The following is a 22,670-nucleotide window of genomic DNA, read 5'->3' as shown; positions in this document are numbered from 1 at the left end:
GCCAGAACAACGTTATCGAGAGGAACTCTCTTTCCTTTTCGAGCTAACCTGATAAGGTGAAATCTTCATTCTCTTGCGATGCTGGTTAATGGAGGCGCAGTGAAGTTTGATCGATCGAACTTTTCTATTAACATGCTCCACAATCCAAGCCTGTGTCTCTGCGATGCCCCAGTCAAGTAAAAGCTAAGAAAAGTCTATTGTAAGTTATGTACCTTTCGAGACCTCCGCTGCTTTGTTGCGTTTGAGGCGAGTCAGCTGACACGAACGTAGTCACTCCCGATTCGACCGCGCTCTGTAAGACGTGGTCATCCAGCATTCCTGACGAGTCTTTCCATTTGTCCTCCAGTTGCGTGTTGAGCCGGCACAGTAGATCATATGTCTCGCATTTTGTTTCCTGCATAACAATGTTTGACGTTTGTTGCTGCGAAAACAATGCTGAAAAATGTACCGAAGGCAATTTTAAAAGCTCTCTGAGTTCCTGCCGGCTAAACTTCTGGTCGTTCGTTCTTTTACAGGTAGGTTGATATGTGGACTGATCACCAAAGAAAGACGTCAGATCTTTTTTCATGATTTGCCGTTGATATATCTTCTCCTCGATGCTGAAAATTCAACGATTAATGCCGAGACTTCGACGTCATAGACGTACCTGCCAGTGGACAGAAGCCTGTATATTTTTACTGGTTTCGGCTGGCCTTCTCTCCATATTCGACTCATCACCTGGAACCAGAGAAGGTGAGATGGGACAGCTTATCAGTCTTCATACCTGCGCGTCGTTTGCTGGATTCCAATCTGGATCGACTAAAACGAGCCTGAAAGGCAAACAACAAGATTATAAAGAGCTCCCTTGAAGATGGATGACATCAGATAGTTGTTGCCTGTTTGCCCCAATGAGGTTCAGGCCAGTTCCACCAGCTTTGGAGGACAGGAGGAAGATCGACGCCTCTCCAATTCTTCGATTGAACCGTTCGACGAGTGACTGTCTTTCCGATATCATGGTTCCACCGTCCAGTCGAACGAACTTCCATGAGTGTTCATTGCACATTGCCTGCAAGATTTAAAAATTAAGAAACACTCAGAAAAACGCAAGCCCTTCGAACCTCTATCAAGTCCAAGGTTTGTGTGAAGTTGGAAGCGATCACAATTCTGTCGTTGCATTGTATAGTCGCTAAAAGAAGATGTTGTAAGCACACGAACTTTCCAGATAGGCTCCAATCGTGCCTCACGACATCTCTGCACAAGTAGCAACTTGGCCACGGCTAACTGTAATTGTCGTACCTCAAGGATGCTTGGACATCAGAAAGATCAAGCAATTCTTCGGCGCGATGAAAAAATGGTTGATTCTTAATTTCCGCGCTCGTAACGTGCTTCATATCACTCTGTAGCAGCCCCGGATGGCTTGAAAGTTTACGCAGCGCTCCAATTGCAGAAAGAACGTGCGCACGTTGAATATCTGAGTTTAGCATGGTTCGTACGAACTGCATTGCCACAGACCAGCTGAGAAGTATAGTACTATGCCAGTGTTTACCTGAGACTTGACAAATATCTCGTAAAGACTAATCTGAACATCGTGAAGTTTGCAAAACACGGCGTACCTGCAAAACAAAAAGCTAAAACAGTAGAAACTTTGGTAAATAACCGGTTACTCTGATTTCGGTGGAAGGTGCTCCTTGTTTATCTCAGATGTCCTTCGAAGGATGCAAAAGCTTGTCATTTGTTTCAGCTCTTCCGATCTCTCTGAGCCTAATTCTTTCTCAGCGTGGCTGTCAAACAACAAGCATTAATTTCCTCTTCACAGATTGAAAAACGTACCTGGCGTTGCGATCCCGACTTTGCTCAATGGGAGAAGCGTAGATATTCTTATACTCGTTGTAGGAACCCAATAGCTCTGGATTGGCAAAATCAAGCAAAGCATAAAACTCGCTTAAGTTGTTCTGGGCGGGTGTTCCAGTCTGCCAGTCAGAGCCAGGCGTTAGAAAGCCGTGAAGGCTACAAAATCTTACGAGTAAAATCCTCTTGTTGCAGTTCAACGAAGCCAGTGACGCAATCGTTTTGTTTCCCTTGCTGAACCATTGGTTGTTCTCGCTGTAAAGAATTAAACAAGTGTATAGTATTACCAGCTTTTCAGTCGATGAGCTTCATCGCAGATAAGAAGCTCAAGATTCGTCGAGGCAACAATATCCTTGTGCTTCCTTAGTATTTCATACGACGTGATTAAAAGAGGACAGAAGCTGTCGTTTTTGAAGTCGATTATCTTTTCTGCTGCCTAAAATATGAAAGCATCTAGTTAGTTGTTTTCTCTGGTATTAAGTACCTCTCTTGCGCAGTCGACGACCATTGCTTTCAACCTTTCCGAGCCCAGCCACTTACGCACCTGGAAATGCTGTCCAGTTAAGCTTGTTCGTTTCTAGCTATTAACCACCTCTTTTCCCCAATTTCGGGTTAGCGTCAACGGGCAAACAACTGCTGCTCGCCTTACAGCGGGAACTCCTCCAGAACCCTTGCCATATGAACCCAAATGTAAGCCGAGCACAAAAACTGAAAAGAACAATTTACCTGACGAAGCAGCGTCCAAATCAGTGCAATGACTTGCACAGTTTTCCCGAGACCTGGCCCAAAAACTCGCGACTTAAGTATTTAACCTATAAAACTCGAGATATCTCACCCATTTCGTCAGCTAGTAGACAGCCAGTAAATGTGCGAGATCTCAGTCCCATGACGCACTCGTACATAAACTTCACTCCCTCCCTCTGGTGCGGTCGAAGTTTAGAAGCGATGTACTGAAAGAAAAAATACCTTAGAAAATACAAGCGACAGTAAATATCAACTTACTGGATCAACAACGACTGGAGCAGCGCCATTTGCAACTTCTGCCATGTTGAGAACAAGCTGGTCTTTCTGTGCTCAACCATCGTTAGTTACTGGCTGTGGTGGAAATTTACGTAATTTACCTCCAGAATCTGCATTGGCCTAGACAGCCTTTCTCTGACCACATAAATTCAATCACGATCGAAGATGATTAGAATCATTTACCTTCCAGGATTCCGAGCGGACTCGACAGTAATGTCCGATCCTTCGGAAGAAGGAAAGGTAGGCCTGCTCGTTGAGAAGATCTTCCCGCTGAGGTACTCTTCCTCGGGGATCTCGTCCAATACTTCGATCACAAAGTTGAAAACCTGCGCCAGGATAATGACATTTTCTTAATCGAGTGAAAGAACTCCTGACCTCGAGAGAAGAATTCTCTTTGATTTCTTTTCCCGAAATCTTTCTTTTGCTGATCGACTTGCCGTCCTTGTCGAGCAGATTGTAGCTCGATCCCTGGACCGCAAGAACGCCATCGGATCGCGGCCCTGGCTTCCTGGAGTTTTTCTTCTTGACGCTGTACATGACCTCGAAATATCGCCATGGCACCTCGACGCAGAGCTTCTTGGACGCCGAAGACGCTGCCGACACGGATTTCCGCGAGATCGAGCTGCTACCACCGCTAAAATCGCTGCCGCCGAGAGAGAGCAGCGATCGATCCGGATCCATATCCCCGCACAGCGCCGGCCTGAGCGGGAGCGGCGGCTTGACGCTCGACCTAGCGCTCGTCTCCATCACAATGCGCGTGAGGAATCCGTCCACGTCCGGCCAGGCGTTCTCCACCTCAATCACTTCCATCGATCGGAAGAACCCTAGCGCGGGAAAATCATTTGAGCAGTACAACGTCAACATCAATGACACGTCATACGTCCACGTCACGATTTAAAGAGTAAGAAAATAGCCACGTCACGATTGGTGGGATCCACGACACGTGGCCCCCATCCACGTCTTCCAGGATGGAGATGAGGTAAGCCGGCCAGCGATAGGAGCTAAACGATGGGAGCTAACGATTTGGCCGATTGGGATCGATCGGTGAGGGCAATCTAGGAATTTGGGCGAATTAGGGCAATGGGTCGCTGGTGCCGGCCAAGGGGCGGGCTCTTCCAGCGAGATCTCGTCCGGAATGGGATGCTCATCAGCGAGGAGGAGCAAATGCAGCGCGCCTATCTCCGCCGCCGCCAGAAGAGGCTAAATCCCACCTTGCAAACGATCCCTGAAGGGATCGAGAGCGAAGAGCAGGAGGAGAATCGAGAGCAGCAGCGGCAGCAGCAGCAGCAGCACGAATCCAGCAGCAGACGAGCCAACAAGAAGAAACGATCCAGCCCTTTCTCTTCCACGCCTGGATCGTTTTGGGCCTCGAAGATCAGGAAGCTCGAGTACTACTCGTGCGTGGAGCACCTCGCAAGATTAGCGTTTGTTCATTGATGATCTTGTTAGTTACTGACTCGCCAATCTAACTTTGTTTTTTCACTCTGGTTTCTTACAAAGATCCCCTAAGGTTTCGTTTCTTTTGAAGTCAATGCGTAAGAGTTATAATCATGGGATATTCGAGAGAGAGTCCGAAGGGCTGTCCGAGCAGTCACCGGCTGGGCGTTGACCTCGGTCCGCGCCCGGGTCAAAGCCCGGCATGGTCGTTGACTCGTTGACCAGGGAGGAAACGAAAAAGAACATGTTATTTCAGATGGTTCAAAGTTACAAACTCTCAGGCGTTTCTCAAGCAAGCACAGCACGGAGTTTTCCCAGTTTCCTGGGCCACGACGTCGTAGAAATCCTCCACCGGAAGCCATTTCACGTCCACTTCCTGCTGCGAAACCATGGTCGCCAGCTTGCTGTAGCAGCAATCCATGGTCACCACTGGAGAGAAAAGTAGGACATGGATGACACCCGGCCCATACTCTCCTCCCTTGAGACGTGTGACACTCTCAAGAGCCCTCTGGTATGACGAGCCGACGACGAGTACTCGGTTACCTCGCACAAGCTCTCCAAAGCTATGGTGGCCAATTCTGGAATACGAGAACCCTTTAGCCTTCGCGAATTCCTCGGCCAAGCGATCATTCTCGCGTCCGTCGGCTATGACCATCGCCCTGATCCAAACCTCTGGTAACGGAAGCTGTGCCAGGCGCTTGCAGAGAGCTCTCCGGAGACGATGGATCCGGTAGTTCCATGACGATTGGATGAAGACCTCGATGCCACATTCCAGTGATCGTTCGCCGGCGTTGAATTGGACTCTGGACGTGGTGCCGTTGCCGTCGATGCAAACCAGCTCGCCAGGCATGACCTGTCGAATCACCACTGCTGCATTGAGGCCGGAAGCACCAGCCTTGACGCTCTGATCGTCGGAAGAGAGCCAGTAGCCACAGTCTTGATCCGAAAACTCATACATCTTTCCTCGAACGATCCAGATAGCTGCGACAGGCCCGACCATCCGCCTGCAAATATCCACCACCTTGAGAAAATCGGATGCAGTGTCGCCGTCGCCGCCCTCGAGGCCATTGATCGGGACGTCGAGCTCCATGCCGACGAGGAATCCACAGAAGGCGCATGCATGCCCAGGATCTGCCGCCAGGATCTTGAAAGAGCTTGGATCTTTGAATGCTGGGCGAAGCCGATCGAAGAATGGCCGGGCAAGAAGCAGTCGTCCAGGAACTCGAGGTGGAAAGCATTGGGAAGAAGCACCAGCTTGCCCGATGACGCCAATTCCACCACAGCGGCCCCGGATTCCAAGCTTCTTGCTGCGCTCATCAACGCCTCCGCCACGGGCACTCCAGCGTCTTTGTGGCCCGTGACCGCTGCGACGCATCCTTCGTTCTTGGATCGCGCTTCGTTGCTCCTCAGCCAACCATCCATGGGATTTGAGACTTTTGGATTGCCGGGGAACGATTGCTGGGCGCGAAAGCGGTATGGGCGAGAAGCAATCCTTGCTATCTGCTGCGATCTCGAGCCTGGCAAGAGCAATGCCGACTGGGAGAGCATTTTCACGAGCTAGAGAAAGGATCAAGACGCAAGAAAAGAGGAGAGGAGATGGCACGAAAGAAATCTTCCTCCAAAGTAAAAGGTTTTCCAGCTGGTTTAGTTTCATTGCACTGACTTGCTATCATTCAAGGCGTAATACAACACGGTATATGTACATTTTTACTTGCGTTTGAACCGGTTAGTTACCCTTGAATATTTCACTTTGGAAAGACTTGAAATGCCATGTGGACACTTACCAGATGGTTAGAATTCCATGTAACTATCGCGTAATATTACGTATATTCTCGATATCTTTACAAATTAAGTAAACTGAATATTCCATTATATTTTAGGATATTTTAGCATATGCTATTATAAACGTTTTTAAAATCAAAGTAAATATGTTTTACATCTGTAGCTTTATATAATTACTTTCGCAAAATAATATACATTTTTAGGGCTACTCAAGTCTAGGGCGTGGAGAAGAGGTGTGATCGGCGACGCCCCGATGGCGACGGTGGGAACAGACGCTACCACCATTGATCGCTTTCTAAACTGTGACTACGGGTAAGAGCACACTCAAATCAAATCTCTGTTGGAAGGAAAAGAACTTGCTGGTGTGCTTGCAGGAAATGGGGCTTCTCTTCCAAGGTGGAGTCCGTATCAATCCCCAAGGGGCTGTCCGAGGAGACGATCCGCCTCATCTCCAGCAAGCGCCAGGAGCCGCCATGGATGCTCGACTTCCGGATGGACGCCTTCCACAAGTGGCAAAAGATGGCACCGCCCTCGTGGTCCGAGCTTCGCCACCCGCCCGTTGACTTCCAGGACATGAGCTACTACTCGGAGCCCAAGCCCTCGGAGCACGCCGCCATCGTCGACGCATACCAGCGCCTGGGCGTTGACCTGGGGCCGCCACCCGAGTCAACGCCTGGGTCTAAGCCCAGGTCAATGGCCGTTGACGCCGTCTTTGACAGCACGTCCGTGGCGTTGACCCACCACCGGGAGCTCGAGGACGGCGGTGTCTTCTTCCGCTCGCTCTCCCAGGCCGTGCGCGAGTTCCCGGAGGTCGTCCGGGACAACCTCGGCCGCGTGGTTCCGGCCTCGGACAACTTCTACGCGGCTCTCAACTCGGCGGTGTTTAGCGATGGATCATTTTGCTACGTGAAGGCCGGGGGAGGAGTGAGCATCCCTCTTTCCACGCAGTTCCGGATCAACGCGCCAGAGACTGGGCAATTCGAGCGAACTTTGATCGTGGTCGAGGAGGGTGGTCACCTGACGTACCTCGAGGGCTGCACGGCCACGGCTCACGACACAAACCAGCTCCATGCCGCGGTCGTGGAGCTCTACTGCGCGAGGAACGCAAAGATCGACTACTACACGGTGCAAAACTGGTACTCCGGTGATCAGCAGGTTCTCTCCTTCGGGTTTGACGTTACCTCCTTGGTTTGATCGTGAGGTGTTGCTCCAGGGACGCGGTGGGATTTACAACTTCGTGACCAAGAGGGGACTTTGTGACGGAGAGAAGTCGGAGATATCGTGGTCGCAAGTTGAGACTGGCTCCGCGATCACTTGGAAGTATCCTAGCGTTGTGCTGCGAGGCGATGGCTCCGTGGGGAAGTTTCACTCGGTGGCATTGACACAAAACCAGCAGCAGGCCGACACGGGCAGCAAGATGATCCATCTTGGGAAGAACACCAAGAGCTTCATCGTGAGCAAGGGAGTCTCGGCTGGAAACTCCACGAATTGCTACCGGGGGCTCGTGCAGATCCAGCCCTCGGCAGCTGGAGCCAGGAACTTCTCGCAGTGCGACTCGCTGCTCATTGGAAACAAGTCTACTGCGAGCACCTTTCCAGTCATCCAGGTATATGAGCCCCATTGCACGTTTACAGGTTTCACGAGTTTGTATGGAACTTTTGGATCATCAGGGACGGAATCCGAGCTCCCGGATCGAGCACGAGGCGAGCACGTCCAAGGTGAGCGACGAGCAGCTGTTCTACTTCAGGCAGCGAGGCATCAGCGAGGACGTAGCAGCAGCAATGATTGTGAGCGGGTTCTGTCGTGATGTCGTGGACCAGTTTGTTGGAGAGTTTGAGAGGGAGCTTCCCGAGCTTCTCAAGATGAAGCTCAAGGGCTGCGTTGGTTAGAAGAGAGAGAATGAGCGAAGTCATCAAAGAATTGTGTTGATGAATTTTGCTTTAAAGCTCAAGAAGGTTAGATTGTTTTAGTTGAGCCTTAAGTGGACGCTGTACAGTATGTATAATTGGCATTTGGATTTAAGCTTTCCAAGAGTGCTATTTGAGCCACGCCTGACAAAAACCATACTTTAGAGTGATTCTACTATATGGCAATTGGCTGGTTTAATGTTTCTAGTTTCCAGATTGCTGGGGTTTCAGAGCAATTTGTCTGCGTTTGTTGCACCAAAAATCTCTAGGATAGCAAGCCCTTTGTCTTTATTTTAACATTAACAATGATATTTATATATTTATGATATATATATACACACACACTTAATATGGATGTCTTGCCAAAATGCTTGCATGACAGATCTCCTTGCATAAGTTGTGGCTTGAATTGAGAACTTGTCATGCGTATGGTCAGGATTATCACAAAACTGTTGCCAGATACCCGAAAGCGTCGGATCCAGTGAGTAGCCTTCGCGAATCTTATCAACATACACTGCTTCCTGTCTGGAAATACTAGACAATGTTGATGCTTCAGTACGTTCAAATCATCATGAACCTAAACCCTAACACATCAGGAAGGATGTGCTTTTCCCTGTAGTGAAATCCAATGCTTGCAGTTGCTCCACCCAGCACTGCTATTTCTTGGACAAATGTTGTTGCTCCAAAATAAATTTGAGGCTGTGATGGTTTGTTTGGAGCATAAACTGTCGAGGCAACAGATAATGGTGGTAGCGACCAATTGCATGAATAACTGCTAGCATTTCCTGTTCATACACTAGTAACCTGAACTTCTGAACAGAGAAGCGACAACTATCAAAGGCCACCAATTCCTCTCCTTGGCAGAGAACTGCTCCAATTCATGCATCTGATGCATCAGTATCAACAATGAAAAGTTGCGAGAAATCTGGAAGCAAAAGTAACAGTGCACCCAGAAGTTGTTGCTTCAGCAACTCAAATGATTCTTGGGCTACATCTGACCATTGAAAAGTAGAAGAGCGCAAAATATTGCTGAGCAGAGCCGCAATAGAGGCAAGCAATGTAAATAGTTTACAAAGCCATAAAAAGCTCATAGTTGCTTCAAAGATTTGGGAAGTGGCCAATTTGCAACAACTTATAATTGTGATGGATCAACCCATACCTTGCCAATGTCCTACACAAAATCTAAGGTACTGAATGGTCTTTAGTCCAAAAGAACACTTGGATAACTTTGCAACCAAAGCATTGTTCTCCAAAATGGATAAAATCACTTCCAAGTGGTGCAAGTGTTCTGTCCAGTCCTAACTATAGATTAGTATGTCATTAAAAACAGCTACAATGAACTGGAAGAAATACTTAGCCAAGAGCTTGTTCATGAGACTTTGAAACGTAGCAGGCGGGCCAAAAGGCATTACTCTGAATTGAAACAATCCTTGGTGAGTCCTGAATGCTGTCTTGGCCTTGTCCTCATCCTGCATGGCAATATGATAGTAACCAGAACGAAGGTCAATCTTGGAAAAGAACTTGGTGCTGCCAAGCTCATCCAGAAGCTCATCTACCCTGGGAATAGAGAACTTATTTTTGACAGTTATCCTATTAAGGGCCCTGTAATCCACCACTAATCTCCATGAACCATCCTTCTTAAGAACGAGAAGCATGGGAGATACAAACAGACTATTGCTTTCCTCCACCAACCCTTCCTGTTGTAATTCCTCCACCATGGTATCAACGATGGCTCATTCCTCCCTACTTAGATGAATTATCGGAAAGTTAACTGTGATGGAGTGTGGTTCTAACTCAATCCGATGTGTGATCCTGGTGACTTCACTAAAACGATTACTAATCTTTCAAGTGAAAACACGGGCATGCTGGATCGCCACTACCTTGATATTTGCATGCATGGAGGAAAAATTTATGTCTGTCATTGCCTCCTCCACCTCAACTGATGAGAACTCTTCCCCCTTCCCACAAAGACTGGAATCGAGTTGCCTGTCACTAGCAACCAAATTCATTGCACTACCACTTTCTTTGCTACTTTCTTCAAGTGCAGTCTTGAGCTTATTCAAGTCCCTGCTGCTTTCTTCACACTTGGACTTAAAGCTTGAGCATGAAACCCACTGCTTTCTTCACAGTGTTGTCCTACTTTCTTCACACCTGGACTTAAAGCTTGAGCATGAAACCCACTGCTTTCTTCACAGTGTTGTCCTACTTTCTTCACACCCGTCTCTAGCTGCCCACCTGGACCCCTACTGCTTTCTTCGCAGTGTTGTTCTGCTTTCTTCACACCCAGGTCCGAAAGATGCAACTCAGCTATCTTTTCTTCTTGAAGGTACAAAAGAAAGGAAAGTCGGGCTCCTTCCAAAAAGCTCTCTACTGTCTCCAGCAACCCTTCGTGTCTATGATAGATCAAGCACTCATTACCACCTCATAAAAGTTTCCAGCACTGGGATGCAGTTCTGTGCTGAATCTGTTTGCTTTGGTGGCACCCCTAGCCATTCAACGTGTTGTCCCTCAAAGGTGAAGGCTAATCGTTGAGTAGCAAAGTTTATGGTGATGTCACCAAAACGTTCAAGAGTCTGAACTCCCAAAACGAAGTCAATGGGCCCCATGTCCATGACATAAAAGTGCTCCACCAGCATGAAGTTGTTCACCACCAAGTGACAAGATACCATCTGATTCACTCGGATAACTCCCCTATTGGCAATCTCCACATCCAATGGAATTGGAGCTGGTTTGGTTGTCAAGCGAAGTTTGGTCAGTGAACAAGCGTTCACAAAGGAATGTGAAGCTCCCAATTCTACCAACACAAATGCTTGACGACCTAAAACTGTTCCTGTTACCCGAATGCACTGTGGTCCTGTCTTCCCCAAAGAGGATGGCAGTGAAATGGTGGCTCCTAACGTGGCTTCTTCTCCTGGAACTTGAGATGACACTTCACCCTCCCAAACAAAAATCTCTTGTTCTAAGTCCAAGTCCTCAAAAGCCACAGGAATGAGATCTCCATCGCCGTTTTGTTGGAACTAAATACTTGTCAACCTGCCCCTTGGTTGCTGACCTGTTCGAGCCTTACAAACCTGTCTATGTCCCCGTTCCCATTTTTGCTCCGCAATCAAAACACTTGCCCAACTTCGTGTCTTCCAATTGTTTGAGCCGCTCTTGTAGGGGAAGCAACATGGATGAAAATGGCACTTGTTTCCCTGCAGTTGATGATAATCCATTGCTTAATGACTTGCTGATTTCTGCCATGCTCCGAGGTTGCAAACGAGGCCAATCAAAACGTGGTTTACTTGTTGACTCCCACTCCTTGTATTTGAGATCTGCGTTCAAAGCCAGTTGCATGGCTTGACAGATGGACGTAGGGGACATTTGATCTACATCAGCTCCCATTGATGTGGGTAAAGCAGCTACATAGCATTGAACCAGGGCTGATTCAGGAATATCATCCACGCCAAACTTGTAGCCATTCTCGGTTAAAAGCCTGTAAAGTCTGTGTTCGTGGGTGGTACCGTAGATCATAAAGTTTGTTGAATGGAAGGTCCTAGACTGAGGAGAGCAGAAATTCCTCAGTAAGCATGGTCTTGAATGTTTCCCAATCCGGAAACACTCTGGCCCGCTCTAGGCTGCTATACCACTCAGAAGCCAAATCTGTGAGATAATTGGCCACCAAGGGTACCTTCTCCACCTCCCGAGGTTCACGCATCACAAAGTTTCTCTCATGGCAATAAATCCACTCCAAAAGCTTCTGTCAATCGTTCTTGCCTCCATAAGTTGGCAATTGAGATTTGTCCTTATCCCATTTCGCTGCTGATGAAGAGAATGGTGTTCTCCCCAACAATCCGTGACTCCTGGATGAGAAGGATAGTTGTAGGATTGGACTCACCACCCTTGGATCTTAGCAGATCAACAATATGAGAGCATAGCAGAAATGCGTCTTTTAGTGGAGAAGCAGCAGACCTTGGAATCTCGGCTCAAGGAACTCTAGGTTACTTCTTCGCACAAGAGGCTATTGGGGAACTGCCAGAGATACTGTCGTGATGGGGAGAGAGAACTTCCATCTTCATCGTAATTCCTCATACCATGGCCTCACATGATGCTCTAGAAAGAGGCAACAACTGGACCGAAACTTGCATGTCCTGGATTATAGCTGTGACTTGCTGCTGGTGAAGAAGATTCTGCTCAATCAGTGCTTGCATGGTTGATTCCAATTGCTGGATTATCAATCCTTGCTCTTCCCTTTCCCCTTCTTGGTCATGCACCTGATCTGGATTGGAAACTCATTCTAGCTCCTCGTCCATTAGTGTGGTGGCCTCAATTTGCTTCTTTCTTGGCCTCATGTTTACAAATTTTGCCAAAGATGCTAGAGAAGCCATTCGCAAAGAAACCCTAGCACCCATACGAGAGATAACAAAGGGATAACTGACTCTAAGTTGGTCACACTGCCAATATGTCTGATTAACTAGCTGAAAATGACATATGCTTTTAGGATTGCCTCCATTAGCCCTATCCTTCGCCATGATGCCAAACCCTTGCCTGGTACACCCAATACGATCGGTAGTGTTGCTCCGATACCACTGTTGAGATCTGCCCAGATCTCCTGGCAGGAATCACTAATATATTCCATGGAAGAGAAATACAGGAGGAAAAGAGAGAAATCGGAAGAGGAGAGAGGAGAAAATAGAACCCAAAAATATAACCTACCTTCTGTACCATATTCTCCCTCCTTTTATGAGGAATCCTTGCCATACTGTGCTCACCAAGCCTAAATTGTCAACTGTCCAAGGAAGCAATGAGAACACTTCCTAACAACGAGGCTGTGCGTGTTTTCTTTTCAAGGTTCCTTGTGGCTAGAGCTTTGGTTGCAGAATTTGCTCGATTTCCAGAATGTTTTGTCGCACTTGCCAAGCAAAAGGCTCAAAAACTTAGGACAGGGATAAAGGTTGGAAATTCCTTAAGGGATTTGCTGCATTGCTGCTGGATTAGATGAGCCATGAACATGCCTTGAAGAAGGTCTAGGATCTCAACGCCGAGTTCTTGGACGATCTTCCCGTCATTGACATGATTTTAAATTTCTTTCCTATTCTCATATAATTGCTGTACAATGTTGGAATGAAAGTTAATGAAAAAGTTTCTAGTGCTATAAAGATTGACCTATTAAACATACTACTTGAAATCATGTTCTTAAAACTGCCATGTGTATTATTCACATTGCCATACTACCACGTTGTCAAAAATTTAAATTGCTTCTCGGCTATTGTACATTGAAAATATGGTGTGCAATTCATAAAAGGGTGGAAATTACAATGGCATATTTCACTCACACCACGTGTCTGGCTGCTATTGGTTTTCGTGTAATATGAGTGAAAAAAACACAGGCATAGAATATTTTATGAATATCCAATCCTTATGCCCCGGATGGGGTATCATACCCATAGCAATGACCCGTGTTATGTGTGGAATGGAGCCAGTCATGGCCCATAGACCCATTCATCCCATGCATTCAAGCAAGTTGCTAATGTTGCAAACCATATGGACAATTGACCAAATTGCATACCATACTACCTTATCTAAAGCACTATGTTCTCACTTCTTGCTTGTGAGACACAAAATCCCTAGGCCCCAAAGTGGAGCTGGAAAGGGTGCCACGTGGTAGTGGCTGAAGCAAAAGCCCAAACGAGTGTAACACGTTTGGACTAAAACCTCTGACTTGGAAGGTCGAGAGTGGGAGTGGAACTCCCAACAAAGTGCTCAAGGAGCGAGCACGAAGCGAGCAATAAGCAAGGCTCCAAAAAAGGACCCAAAAGGGACCAACACATGACACATGGAAGTGTCTGAGATGGAGTCCGAGACGGACCCTAGTTGGAGTCCGAGATGGACCCGAAGTGGAGTCCGATATGGAGTCTGAAGTGGAGTCCGAGATGGAGTCCGATATGGAGTCCGAGATGGACCCGAAGTGGAGTCCGAGGTGGACCGAGACGGAGTCCGAGATGGACCCGAGATGGAGTCTGAAGTGGAGTCCGAGATGGAGTCCGAGATGGACCCGAAGTGGAGTCTGAGGTGGACCGAGACGGAGTCCAAGATGGACCCGAGATGGAGTCCGAGATGGACCCGAGATGGAGTCCGAGATGGAGTCCGAGGTGGACCGAGACGGAGTCCGAGATGGACCCGAGATGGAGTCCGAGATGGAGTCCAAGATGGAGTCCGAGATGGACCCGAGATGGAGTCCGAGATGGAGTCCGAGGTGGACCGAGACGGAGTCTGAGATGGACCCGAGATGGAGTCCGAGATGGACCGAGACGGAGCCCGAGATGGAGTCCGAGATGGAGTCCGAGAAGGACCCGACATGGAGTCTGAGGTCGAGACCGAGACCGGGACCGAGATCGAGACCGAGACCAAGACCGGGACCGAGACCGGGACCGAGACCGAGACCGAGGCCAAGGCTGAGACCAAGCCCGAGCCCGAGTCCGAGTCCGAGTCCGAGTCCGAGTCCGAGTCCGAGTTCGAGTCTGAGAGGGTGAAAGCCCAAAGCGTTCATCTCCCAGACCCTGGGGGGTTTGGTGAGCTCCAAAAGTATAGTAGGGGGAGGACTGCAGTGGAGCCAGTTTGGCCAGGAAAGGCCAGTTTGGCCCAGGAAGGCCAGACCTAGTGTTGGGTGATGAACTGACCACTGGGAAGTCCAAGACTAGAGTGAATACGGACTGACAAGCGAGGTAGCTTGGTGAAGTGTTCAAGAGCCGGCTCTAGTTCCCCCGGGAGATCGACTGGCCGATGCTCCCAGTCCAAGTGTGGGTGGCACTACCTACTTGGATACCAGGTGTGGCTCAACGGAACCTCGCTCTAAGCCCATGGCTAGAGCACCTAAAGGCGAAAGGCGGGGAGAGTACCCAGGTGGCTCACGTAAGGCCACGGTGTTCCGAAATGTTGTCCCAAAGGCCTAGACTGTGGAAAGGAAGAGGAGCAGTCCTCTGGGGTAGTGACCAAGGACACAGTCGTGTGGTGAGGAAGTCCCAGAGGACCATGGGACTTAGTGGTCGGGCCTGTGGGCCTCGATCCAGTGGCAGTGTTGGCAAACACGGCCAGGGGCACAAAGGGACTTGGTAGGAACTGACAAAGGGACTTTGGGGAAGGCGATTCCCCAGGTCTGTGGGCATCCTAAGGATGCTAAAGAGTGGATCTAGGATGACCACTCATGGACAGATGGCCCAGTCTTGAAGAGACGGGATGGTGATGCAAGTGGTATTGGACCACTAGTGCAGCAAAGGTGAATGGGCATGGCCTTAGCCTAACGGGCCGAGATGTCAGTGGTACCTTTGGGTGTCGGTCTTGGGACCGGACACCTGGAGCACTTGGACCAGGTGCAAGTGTTGAGTGGCATGGATGCCATTCTTGGGGCTAGCAAGTCCCAAGTCCTGAATTGGACTGATGGAGGTTGTGAATGAGACTCCTCCAAGTGGTCGAAGGTGTGGTTAAGTGACTAAAGTAGAATGGAAAATTTAGTTGCTTACAACTTGGTATCGGAGCTGTTCTTTAGTCCGACTTTTATTGGTGCTCAAGTATATCACCATTGATGTTGGCATCGGAAGGTCCTAGGAGTGGGCTTATCCTTGAGGAGTAGCATGTCGAGAGGACATGGCTCTCCACTCAAGTTCATGCGTGAACTTCGGCACAATGTGGTGGATAGAAAAGGGCCAATAATGGAACGACTTTGGGATCTTGGGAACAGTATAAGGTTTCCTTAGAGAGCTGAGGATGTGATCCAAATGAGTGTTTGATGCAACAAACGGGCTAACGTAGTTGTGATAAACAACTATAGTTGGGATCACGGGAAAGATAAAGACTCCAAAGTAATAAAGGAGTCACAAGATTATCCTCATATAGTTGAGGTTCGTGCTCATGAATGTGAGACCAGAAGTAATGACTGTGAGAGGTCAAATACGGAAGAGGGCTCAAGTCCTTGAAATGGTAGCCAGGGCTACCTTTAATAAATGCTGGAACAACCTAAGGAGTTGGGTGGGTGTACTTAGAGATGAGTTGGTACTCTCATCACATGGACAAGTAGTCCTAAGGGGCAAAGGTTGCCCCAGAGAATAAAATCAAGTGTCAGAGTAACACTTGTGAAAATAATCCTTGTGAGTGAGGACATGAATGCAAGAAGTGTATTCCAGTGAGCTAGTGCCCGACAAGTAGGACCTTACGGGTCTATGGATTAACCAAGTCCAAAACTGCTGGATGACTCAAGTAGAGTCAAGGAATGGTCCTAAAGGACTGATGGAAGCATTTGGACTGAAGTGTGTGGTACCCCACGAAAGATGGGGGGGATCATAGGATCCAAGGATGAGAACAGAGGGTATCTCATCGATGGCAAAATGTGCCATGCTAAAGTCGTGGGAAGGGTGTTCCCAAAAAGAAAACAACTTTGAAACAAAGTTGTGTGTGACCTCTATGGTGCAGTGCTGACGGATGGTTGGCATGAGAAAGAGCGGTATTGGTCTTGGCAAAGACTTAGACACAAAGAAGAAGTGTCATAAAGGTAGGCTCGTGGAGCCAATGGTGTGGAGACACCAAATGTGCCAAGGTGTGATACCTTGAGGCTATGTTGGTGGGTTCATGAGAACCCCTTGCCAAAGGAATCCCAATGGAAATGGGAATGGCATAGCCTAAGCTGCAGAGCATGCAGTTGGAGTGTGGTGACCCAGATAATGATGGAGGTGTGGAAGCACCAGTAATGAGTTGTAGGACTTAACAACTATGAGGCAACTAAGCAAGAGGTGCAAAATAATTGGTTAAATGGGCAGAAGGTAGCTACCCAAGCCTTCTTAATGGCATAAGGAAATTGGATATACCCTTACGGGGGATAAGTTGCTTATGTTGCGATATAGTAAGTCAATATCATGAAAGGAAATACTCATTGTCAAGGAAGCCGTCATTGGGACACCTAAACACTCTAGAACACTAGGAGGTGGTGTTTGATGTCGCGAGGGCAATAGATAAGGCCCAAGGGACTAAGTCCCTAGCGAATGATGGATAGAAGGTGCTATCCAAATGTCCAAGGTGGTAGAGACAGGAGAAGACTGTCTACTCGAATTGGACAAAGCCAAAAATGGAATTTTGGCAAGGCTAGCGATGGGCATGTAAAGGCCCATAAGCAACAACGTAATCTCGGTGTGTGGGATTATAGGGTGAGCATACCTGGATTGAGGAACCACTCCCTATGCTATCAGGTAGGTTCATCCCTAAGAATACTTGCTAAGGCATGATAGAAAGTGCAAAGCTATCTTCCTGGTCTGGAGGAGAATGACCGAAGGAAAGGTGTGAAGCCAAAAGCAAGAAGTATGGGGGTAGAACCAAACCATAGGAATCGAAGGGCATAACCAAGGTTGGTTATGCCAGCTAGGAGTGGAGAATCAAATGGGGGCTTAAGGGTGTTGCTGCTAGCAACCGTGATGCCATGGAGAGTCTAAAATATGGAATTGTCCATGTTAGACTATATGGTAATTGGAAAGCTTGCCAAAAGGGAGGCCTTAGCAAGCTAAGGGACAGAGTTCCTTCAAGGTTCCCAAAGATGATTCTAGGTAACTTAGTACCTAGAAAGGCCAAACGTAAATGGTTCAAAGAATGCTCGAAACCAGAGTGGCGCAGCAGAAGCGTGGTCTTGAAGCTTGCCATGAGGCAAGGCTATCAAGGTTAGGGAAGTAGTTCGTGAGTGTTCAAAGAGAGGGCTTTGAACGAAAGTCGATGATCAAGGGCTTTCACGCTTGTGCAGGAACCATGTTACAGTGGTCGGAGGACTTGCCAAAGTGAGATTGGCAAGTCAGGGGAACAAATACCCTAGTTGAAGGTGATAACTTCAAAAAGGGTGGTCCATGGGGCCAAGCATGGATGAGTCCATGCATGATCACAGACTTGTCAAGTGAGAGGACTTGGCAGTGTGGAGGAACTAGGTTCCTAAGCAGTGATCTATAGCGCGTTTTGAGTATAAGTTGGTGCACCGGCATGGGGAGTCACGCCAGGCATCCTGGGTGATGCCGTTCGTAGATGCATATATGGAGGTTGGGTTCGAGTCCCGACCCTCTAGTGCTTGGGTTCGAGTCCCAAATCACTAGGGCGTGGTGATGGTTTGGAATATGAGGACACTCATATTTCGGTGGTCATGGACTCTCAGTGAGGAGACTGGTTTGGGCACACCGCCAAGCGAGGGATGCCTCGGAGTCGTGATGCACGGTTAGATTGCTTAGAGTGAAAGCTCAGCATATCTAACTTGAACACTTTGGTGCAAAAGGCACCAAGGACATGGTGAATGAGATGGGGACACCCAGTCTCAGTTGCTATGGATCCTTGGCCGGAAGGGCTAGCTTGGGCGCACTGCCAAGTGTGGGGGATGCCCCCGGGGTCATAGTCAACAACTTAGTAAGGTCGGGAAGACCTAATTCCTATTGGTAGACCTATTAAAGGGTCAAGATGAGATCACTAGGTGATCTTATGGCTAAACAAGGACAAGGTCTTTGTTTGGGTAAAGGAATATAATTCCTAGTTCAAAGTGTTGATTTGAACTATTGATAAAGGTGTGGCTTGGTCAAGGTGACTAAGTGAGAAGGACACCTAAGGGAAATGAACTACTACAATACAATGGTATTATGAGTTCAAGAAAATAGTTTCCAAAGACAGGCCCATGGGTGGGTCACAAGGTTGGGCTAGGAAGAGAGCCTAGAACAGTTGGGGAGACTTACTAGGGGTGAACACCCTAGTCTGGGCAAAGCAGATCCTTTGCTATGGAACCAAAAGAATACCTCCAGGAGGGAGGTAATGATCCTATGTTGCTTGGTGCAACAATCCAAGGATAGGAGCAAAAGACGAGTGCCCAAGATAGGGCCGTGGAATCCATTGGAAAGAATCCAAGTGGCAAAGTTAGCCAAAGAACACTAATGTGTTTGGTGCTAACGGATTGCGGAAAAAGAAGTGGACTTCTAAGGACGGATTCCCAAGTGCTCCAATTTGGCAAAGGAAAGGCTCCAAGTGAGGGAGCAACTAAGGAGCCAAAAGATAGGGCCGTGGATAGCCCTAGCACAAATAATGATAAATGGAACGTAATGCCAATGGTGGCACAAAAATAGAAAAGAGGATGAGGGTGCCCTCGAGTAGAGAACTTCCTAGGAGGGGAAGTGGAGTTGCACAAAATGTGCAAGGCAAGGTGTCGGAGACACCTAGGAACTTGATTTCAAGAAGTCAAAAGTAAACGTTCCAAAGTGCAAAGGTAGATCAATGGAATCTGTGACTACTCAAGAATGAGTACTGGAATTGAGTTAGAGAGGGTGTCTCTAATGGGTTTAGCGAGGACTGAACCAATAAAAAGGAGCAACCCACCCCAGGTGGTCAAGTGAGTCTCTAAGTTGGAGAGACTATCCTCCTTAGAGGATGGGCAAGGCATGGTGAGCCTTTTGTGTCAAACCATTGACGAATATGGAGAAGGCATGGTGAGCCTTCAATGTCAAACCATTGACAAATATTGGCTAGGTGCCAAGGATGGAAATGGTAACACATGCGGGTGTTACTTTATAAAATGGTTTACCGTTCGATGAGGACATCGAACTTCGTCTATGGGTGGGTGGTGGAGTTGTGAGACACAAAATCCCTAGGCCCCAAAGTGGAGCCGGAAAGGGTGCCACGTGGTAGTGGCCGAAGCGAAAGCCCAAACGAATGTAACACATTTGGACTAAAACCTCTGACTTGGAAGGTCGAGAGCGGGAGTGGAACTCCCAACAAAGTGCTCAAGGAGCGAGCACGAAGCGAGCAATAAGCAAGGCTCCAAAAAAGGACCCAAAAGGGACTAACACATGACACGTGGAAGTGTCTGAGATGGAGTCCGAGATGGACCCTAGTTGGAGTCCGAAATGGACCTGAAGTGGAGTCCGATATGGAGTCTGAAGTGGAGTCCGATATGGAGTCCAAGATGGGCCCGAAGTGGAGTCCGAGGTGGACCGAGACGGAGTCCGAGATGGACCCGAGATGGAGTCTGAAGTGGAGTCCGAGATGGAGTCCGATATGGAGTCCGAGATGGACCCGAAGTGGAGTCCGAGGTGGACCGAGACGGAGTCCGAGATGGACCCGAGATGGAGTCCGAGATGGACCCGAGATGGAGTCTGAGATGGAGTCCGAGGTGGACCGAGACAGAGTTCGAGATGGAGCCGAGATGGAGTCCGAGATGGAGTCCGAGATGGACCCGAGATGGAGTCCGAGATGGAGTTCGAGGTGGACCGAGACGGAGTCCGAGATGGACCCAAGATGGAGTCCGAGATGGACCGAGACGGAGTCCGAGATGGAGTCCGAGATGGACCGAGACGGAGCCCGAGATGGAGTCCGAGATGGAGTCCGAGAAGGACCCGACATGGAGTCCGAGGTCGAGACCGAGACCGGGACCGAGACCGAGACCGAGACCGAGACCGGGACCGAGACCGGGACCGAGACCGAGACCGAGGCCAAGGCTGAGACCAAGCCCGAGCCCGAGTCCGAGTCCGAGTCCGAGTCCGAGTTCGAGTCTAAGAGGGTGAAAGCCCAAAGCGTTCGTCTCCCAGACCCTGGGGGGTTTGGTGAGCTCCAAAAGTATAGTAGGGGGAGGACTGCAGTGGAGCCAGCAGGGGAGGACTGCAGTGGAGATGGAGTCCAAGATGGACCCGAGATGGAGTCCGAGATGGACCCGAGATAGAGTCCGAGATGGAGTCCGAGGTGGACCGAGACGGAGTCCGAGATGGACCCGAGATGGAGTCCAAGATGGAGTCCGAGATGGACCAGAGATGGAGTCCGAGATGGAGTCCGAGGTGGACCGAGACGGAGTCTGAGATGGACCCAAGATGGAGTCCGAGATGGACCGAGACGGAGCCCGAGATGGAGTTCGAGATGGAGTCCGAGAAGGACCCGACATGGAGTCCGAGGTCGAGACCGAGACCGGGACCGAGACCGAGACCGAGACCGAGACCGGGACCGAGACCGGGACCGAGACCGAGACCGAGGCCAAGGCTGAGACCAAGCCCGAGCCCGAGTCCGAGTCCGAGTCCGAGTCCGAGTCCGAGTCCGAGTCCGAGTCCGAGTCCGAGTTCGAGTCTGAGAGGGTGAAAGCCCAAAGCGTTCATCTCCCAGACCCTGGGGGGTTTGGTGAGCTCCAAAAGTATAGTAGGGGGAGGACTGCAGTGGAGCCAGTTTGGCCAGGAAAGGCCAGTTTGGCCCAGGAAGGCCAGACCCAGTGTTGGGTGATGAACTGACCACTGGGAAGTCCAAGACTAGAGTGAATATGGACCGACAAGCGGGGTAGCTTGGTGAAGTGTTCAAGAGCCGGCTCTAGTTCCCCCGGGAGATCGACTGGCCGATGCTCCCAGTCCAAGTGTGGGTGGCACTACCTACTTGGATACCAGGTGTGGCTCAATGGAACCTCGCTCTAAGCCCATGGCTAGAGCACCTAAAGGCGAAAGGCGGGGAGAGTACCTAGGTGGCTCGCGTAAGGCCACGGTGTTCTGAAATGTTGTCCCAAAGGCCTAAACTGTGGAAAGGAAGAGGAGCAGTCCTCTGGGGTAGTGACTAAGGACACAGTCGTGTGGTGAGGAAGTCCCAGAGGACCATGGGACTTAGTGGTCGGGCCTGTGGGCCTCGATCTAGTGGCAGTGTTGGCAAACCCTTGGATAATCTTAGGTAAAGGTCTCACTTGGTCCTTGCGAAGTGGATCCTTAAAGTACGGTTTGAGTAAGTTCACGTGGAACACTGGGTGCATCTTCCCCATCTCTCGAGGAAGTCAGAGACGGTAAGCCACTTTACCGATTCGTGCCTCAATCTCGTAGGGCCCAGCGAACCTGCTTAAGGAACTCAAAATCAATTCATTTACAGGAATACATGCATTTTTACCTTTAGATCAACTTTCGGCTGATCCCACTTGGTAGCCTGAGGTTCTTGGTGTTCAACCACACCTTCTCCCCAGCTTGGAACTCTACATCCTGACGCTTTTGGTTCACGTTGAGCCCGTTCCAAGGAATCCCTCACTAGATTCCAAATGCTGAGTCTTTCTGCCGTGAATGCCTCCACTACGGCCAGCTCTCCTAGTACTCGGCCACGCCGAGCTCCACAGGACCTTCAATAGCTCGCCCATTGATGACTTCCCATGGACTCACCCTGATACTCGAATGTGGTGAGTTGTTATAACACATTTCCGCAAGTCCCAAATAACTTACCCAATCGGTCTGGTCTTCTGAGACATAGCATCGCAAATAATCCTCCAGCTGCCTATTCACCCTTTCCGTTTGTCCGTCTGTCAAGAAGTGTTAGTGCTACCAAACTTGACTTAATACCCCATATCTGTCTGTGGGTGATAGGTTGTGCTGAATTTCAACTTGGTGCGATACTGTTCCAGGAGAGTCCTCCAGAACCTATTAGTGAAGATCTTATCTCGATCTGAGATGATCTCTTCTGGCCTTCCCCGCACTTGAACCACTTGTTCGAAGAACAGCTTCGCCACACCTTCCGCATCCACTTCCGTTGTGGTGGGTATGAAATGTGCCATTTTCGAAAATCGGTCCACCACCACGAATATCGCATCAAACCCCTCGCTTGGGGGAAGTCCCGTGATGAAGTCCATCATAAGACATTTCCACAGACGATCTGGAATTGGGATGCTTTGCAACAAGCCCCCACTAGCCTTAGTCACGGCTTTGACCTGCTAACATG

At 49.1% G+C, this 22,670-nt stretch overlaps 2 protein-coding genes across 2 annotated transcripts; one reads left to right on the top strand and one right to left on the bottom strand.

Moving 5' to 3' along the window:
* Positions 1 to 12: 12 nt before the first annotated feature.
* Positions 13 to 3,657, bottom strand: LOC9652322 (DNA repair and recombination protein RAD54-like). The gene is made up of 20 exons (XM_024671213.1): positions 3,285 to 3,657; positions 3,031 to 3,173; positions 2,830 to 2,895; positions 2,663 to 2,777; positions 2,554 to 2,606; positions 2,420 to 2,497; positions 2,312 to 2,371; positions 2,115 to 2,263; positions 2,001 to 2,061; positions 1,810 to 1,949; positions 1,644 to 1,760; positions 1,526 to 1,592; positions 1,276 to 1,475; positions 1,098 to 1,230; positions 876 to 1,045; positions 764 to 809; positions 647 to 717; positions 449 to 599; positions 213 to 394; positions 13 to 124 (listed from the first exon to the last, which is right to left on the bottom strand). Exons 1-20 carry the CDS (start codon positions 3,655 to 3,657, stop codon positions 13 to 15), a joined length of 2,487 nt encoding a protein of 828 aa, XP_024526981.1.
* Positions 3,658 to 6,280: 2,623 nt separating this feature from the next.
* LOC9652321 (UPF0051 protein in atpA 3'region) lies at positions 6,281 to 8,030 on the top strand. Its single transcript, XM_002966486.2, has 4 exons — positions 6,281 to 6,378; positions 6,441 to 7,221; positions 7,280 to 7,672; positions 7,737 to 8,030. Exons 1-4 carry the CDS (start codon positions 6,320 to 6,322, stop codon positions 7,953 to 7,955), a joined length of 1,452 nt encoding a protein of 483 aa, XP_002966532.2. The 5' UTR covers positions 6,281 to 6,319; the 3' UTR covers positions 7,956 to 8,030.
* The last annotated feature ends 14,640 nt before the right edge of the window (positions 8,031 to 22,670 follow it).

Source organism: Selaginella moellendorffii, unplaced genomic scaffold (assembly GCF_000143415.4).
Source record: "Selaginella moellendorffii unplaced genomic scaffold, v1.0 SELMOscaffold_7, whole genome shotgun sequence".
Lineage (NCBI taxonomy): Eukaryota > Viridiplantae > Streptophyta > Lycopodiopsida > Selaginellales > Selaginellaceae > Selaginella > Selaginella moellendorffii.
Note: the sequence above shows the minus strand (reverse complement) of the source record. Positions and strands in the feature narration are given on the sequence as shown.

Bases quoted from the DNA above. Each gene is read 5' to 3' on its own strand.
- LOC9652322 (XM_024671213.1), bottom strand. From the start codon at position 3,657: ATGGAAGTGATTGAGGTGGAGAACGCCTGGCCGGACGTGGACGGATTC. The intron at 2,264-2,311 runs GTACTTAATACC...TTCATATTTTAG, and splicing joins TCGTCGACTGCGCAAGAGAG to GCAGCAGAAAAGATAATCGA. The intron at 1,046-1,097 runs GTTCGAAGGGCT...TAAATCTTGCAG, and splicing joins AAACCTTGGACTTGATAGAG to GCAATGTGCAATGAACACTC.
- LOC9652321 (XM_002966486.2), top strand. From the start codon at position 6,320: ATGGCGACGGTGGGAACAGACGCTACCACCATTGATCGCTTTCTAAAC. The intron at 6,379-6,440 runs GTAAGAGCACAC...GTGTGCTTGCAG, and splicing joins TTTCTAAACTGTGACTACGG to GAAATGGGGCTTCTCTTCCA. The intron at 7,673-7,736 runs GTATATGAGCCC...TTGGATCATCAG, and splicing joins GCACCTTTCCAGTCATCCAG to GGACGGAATCCGAGCTCCCG.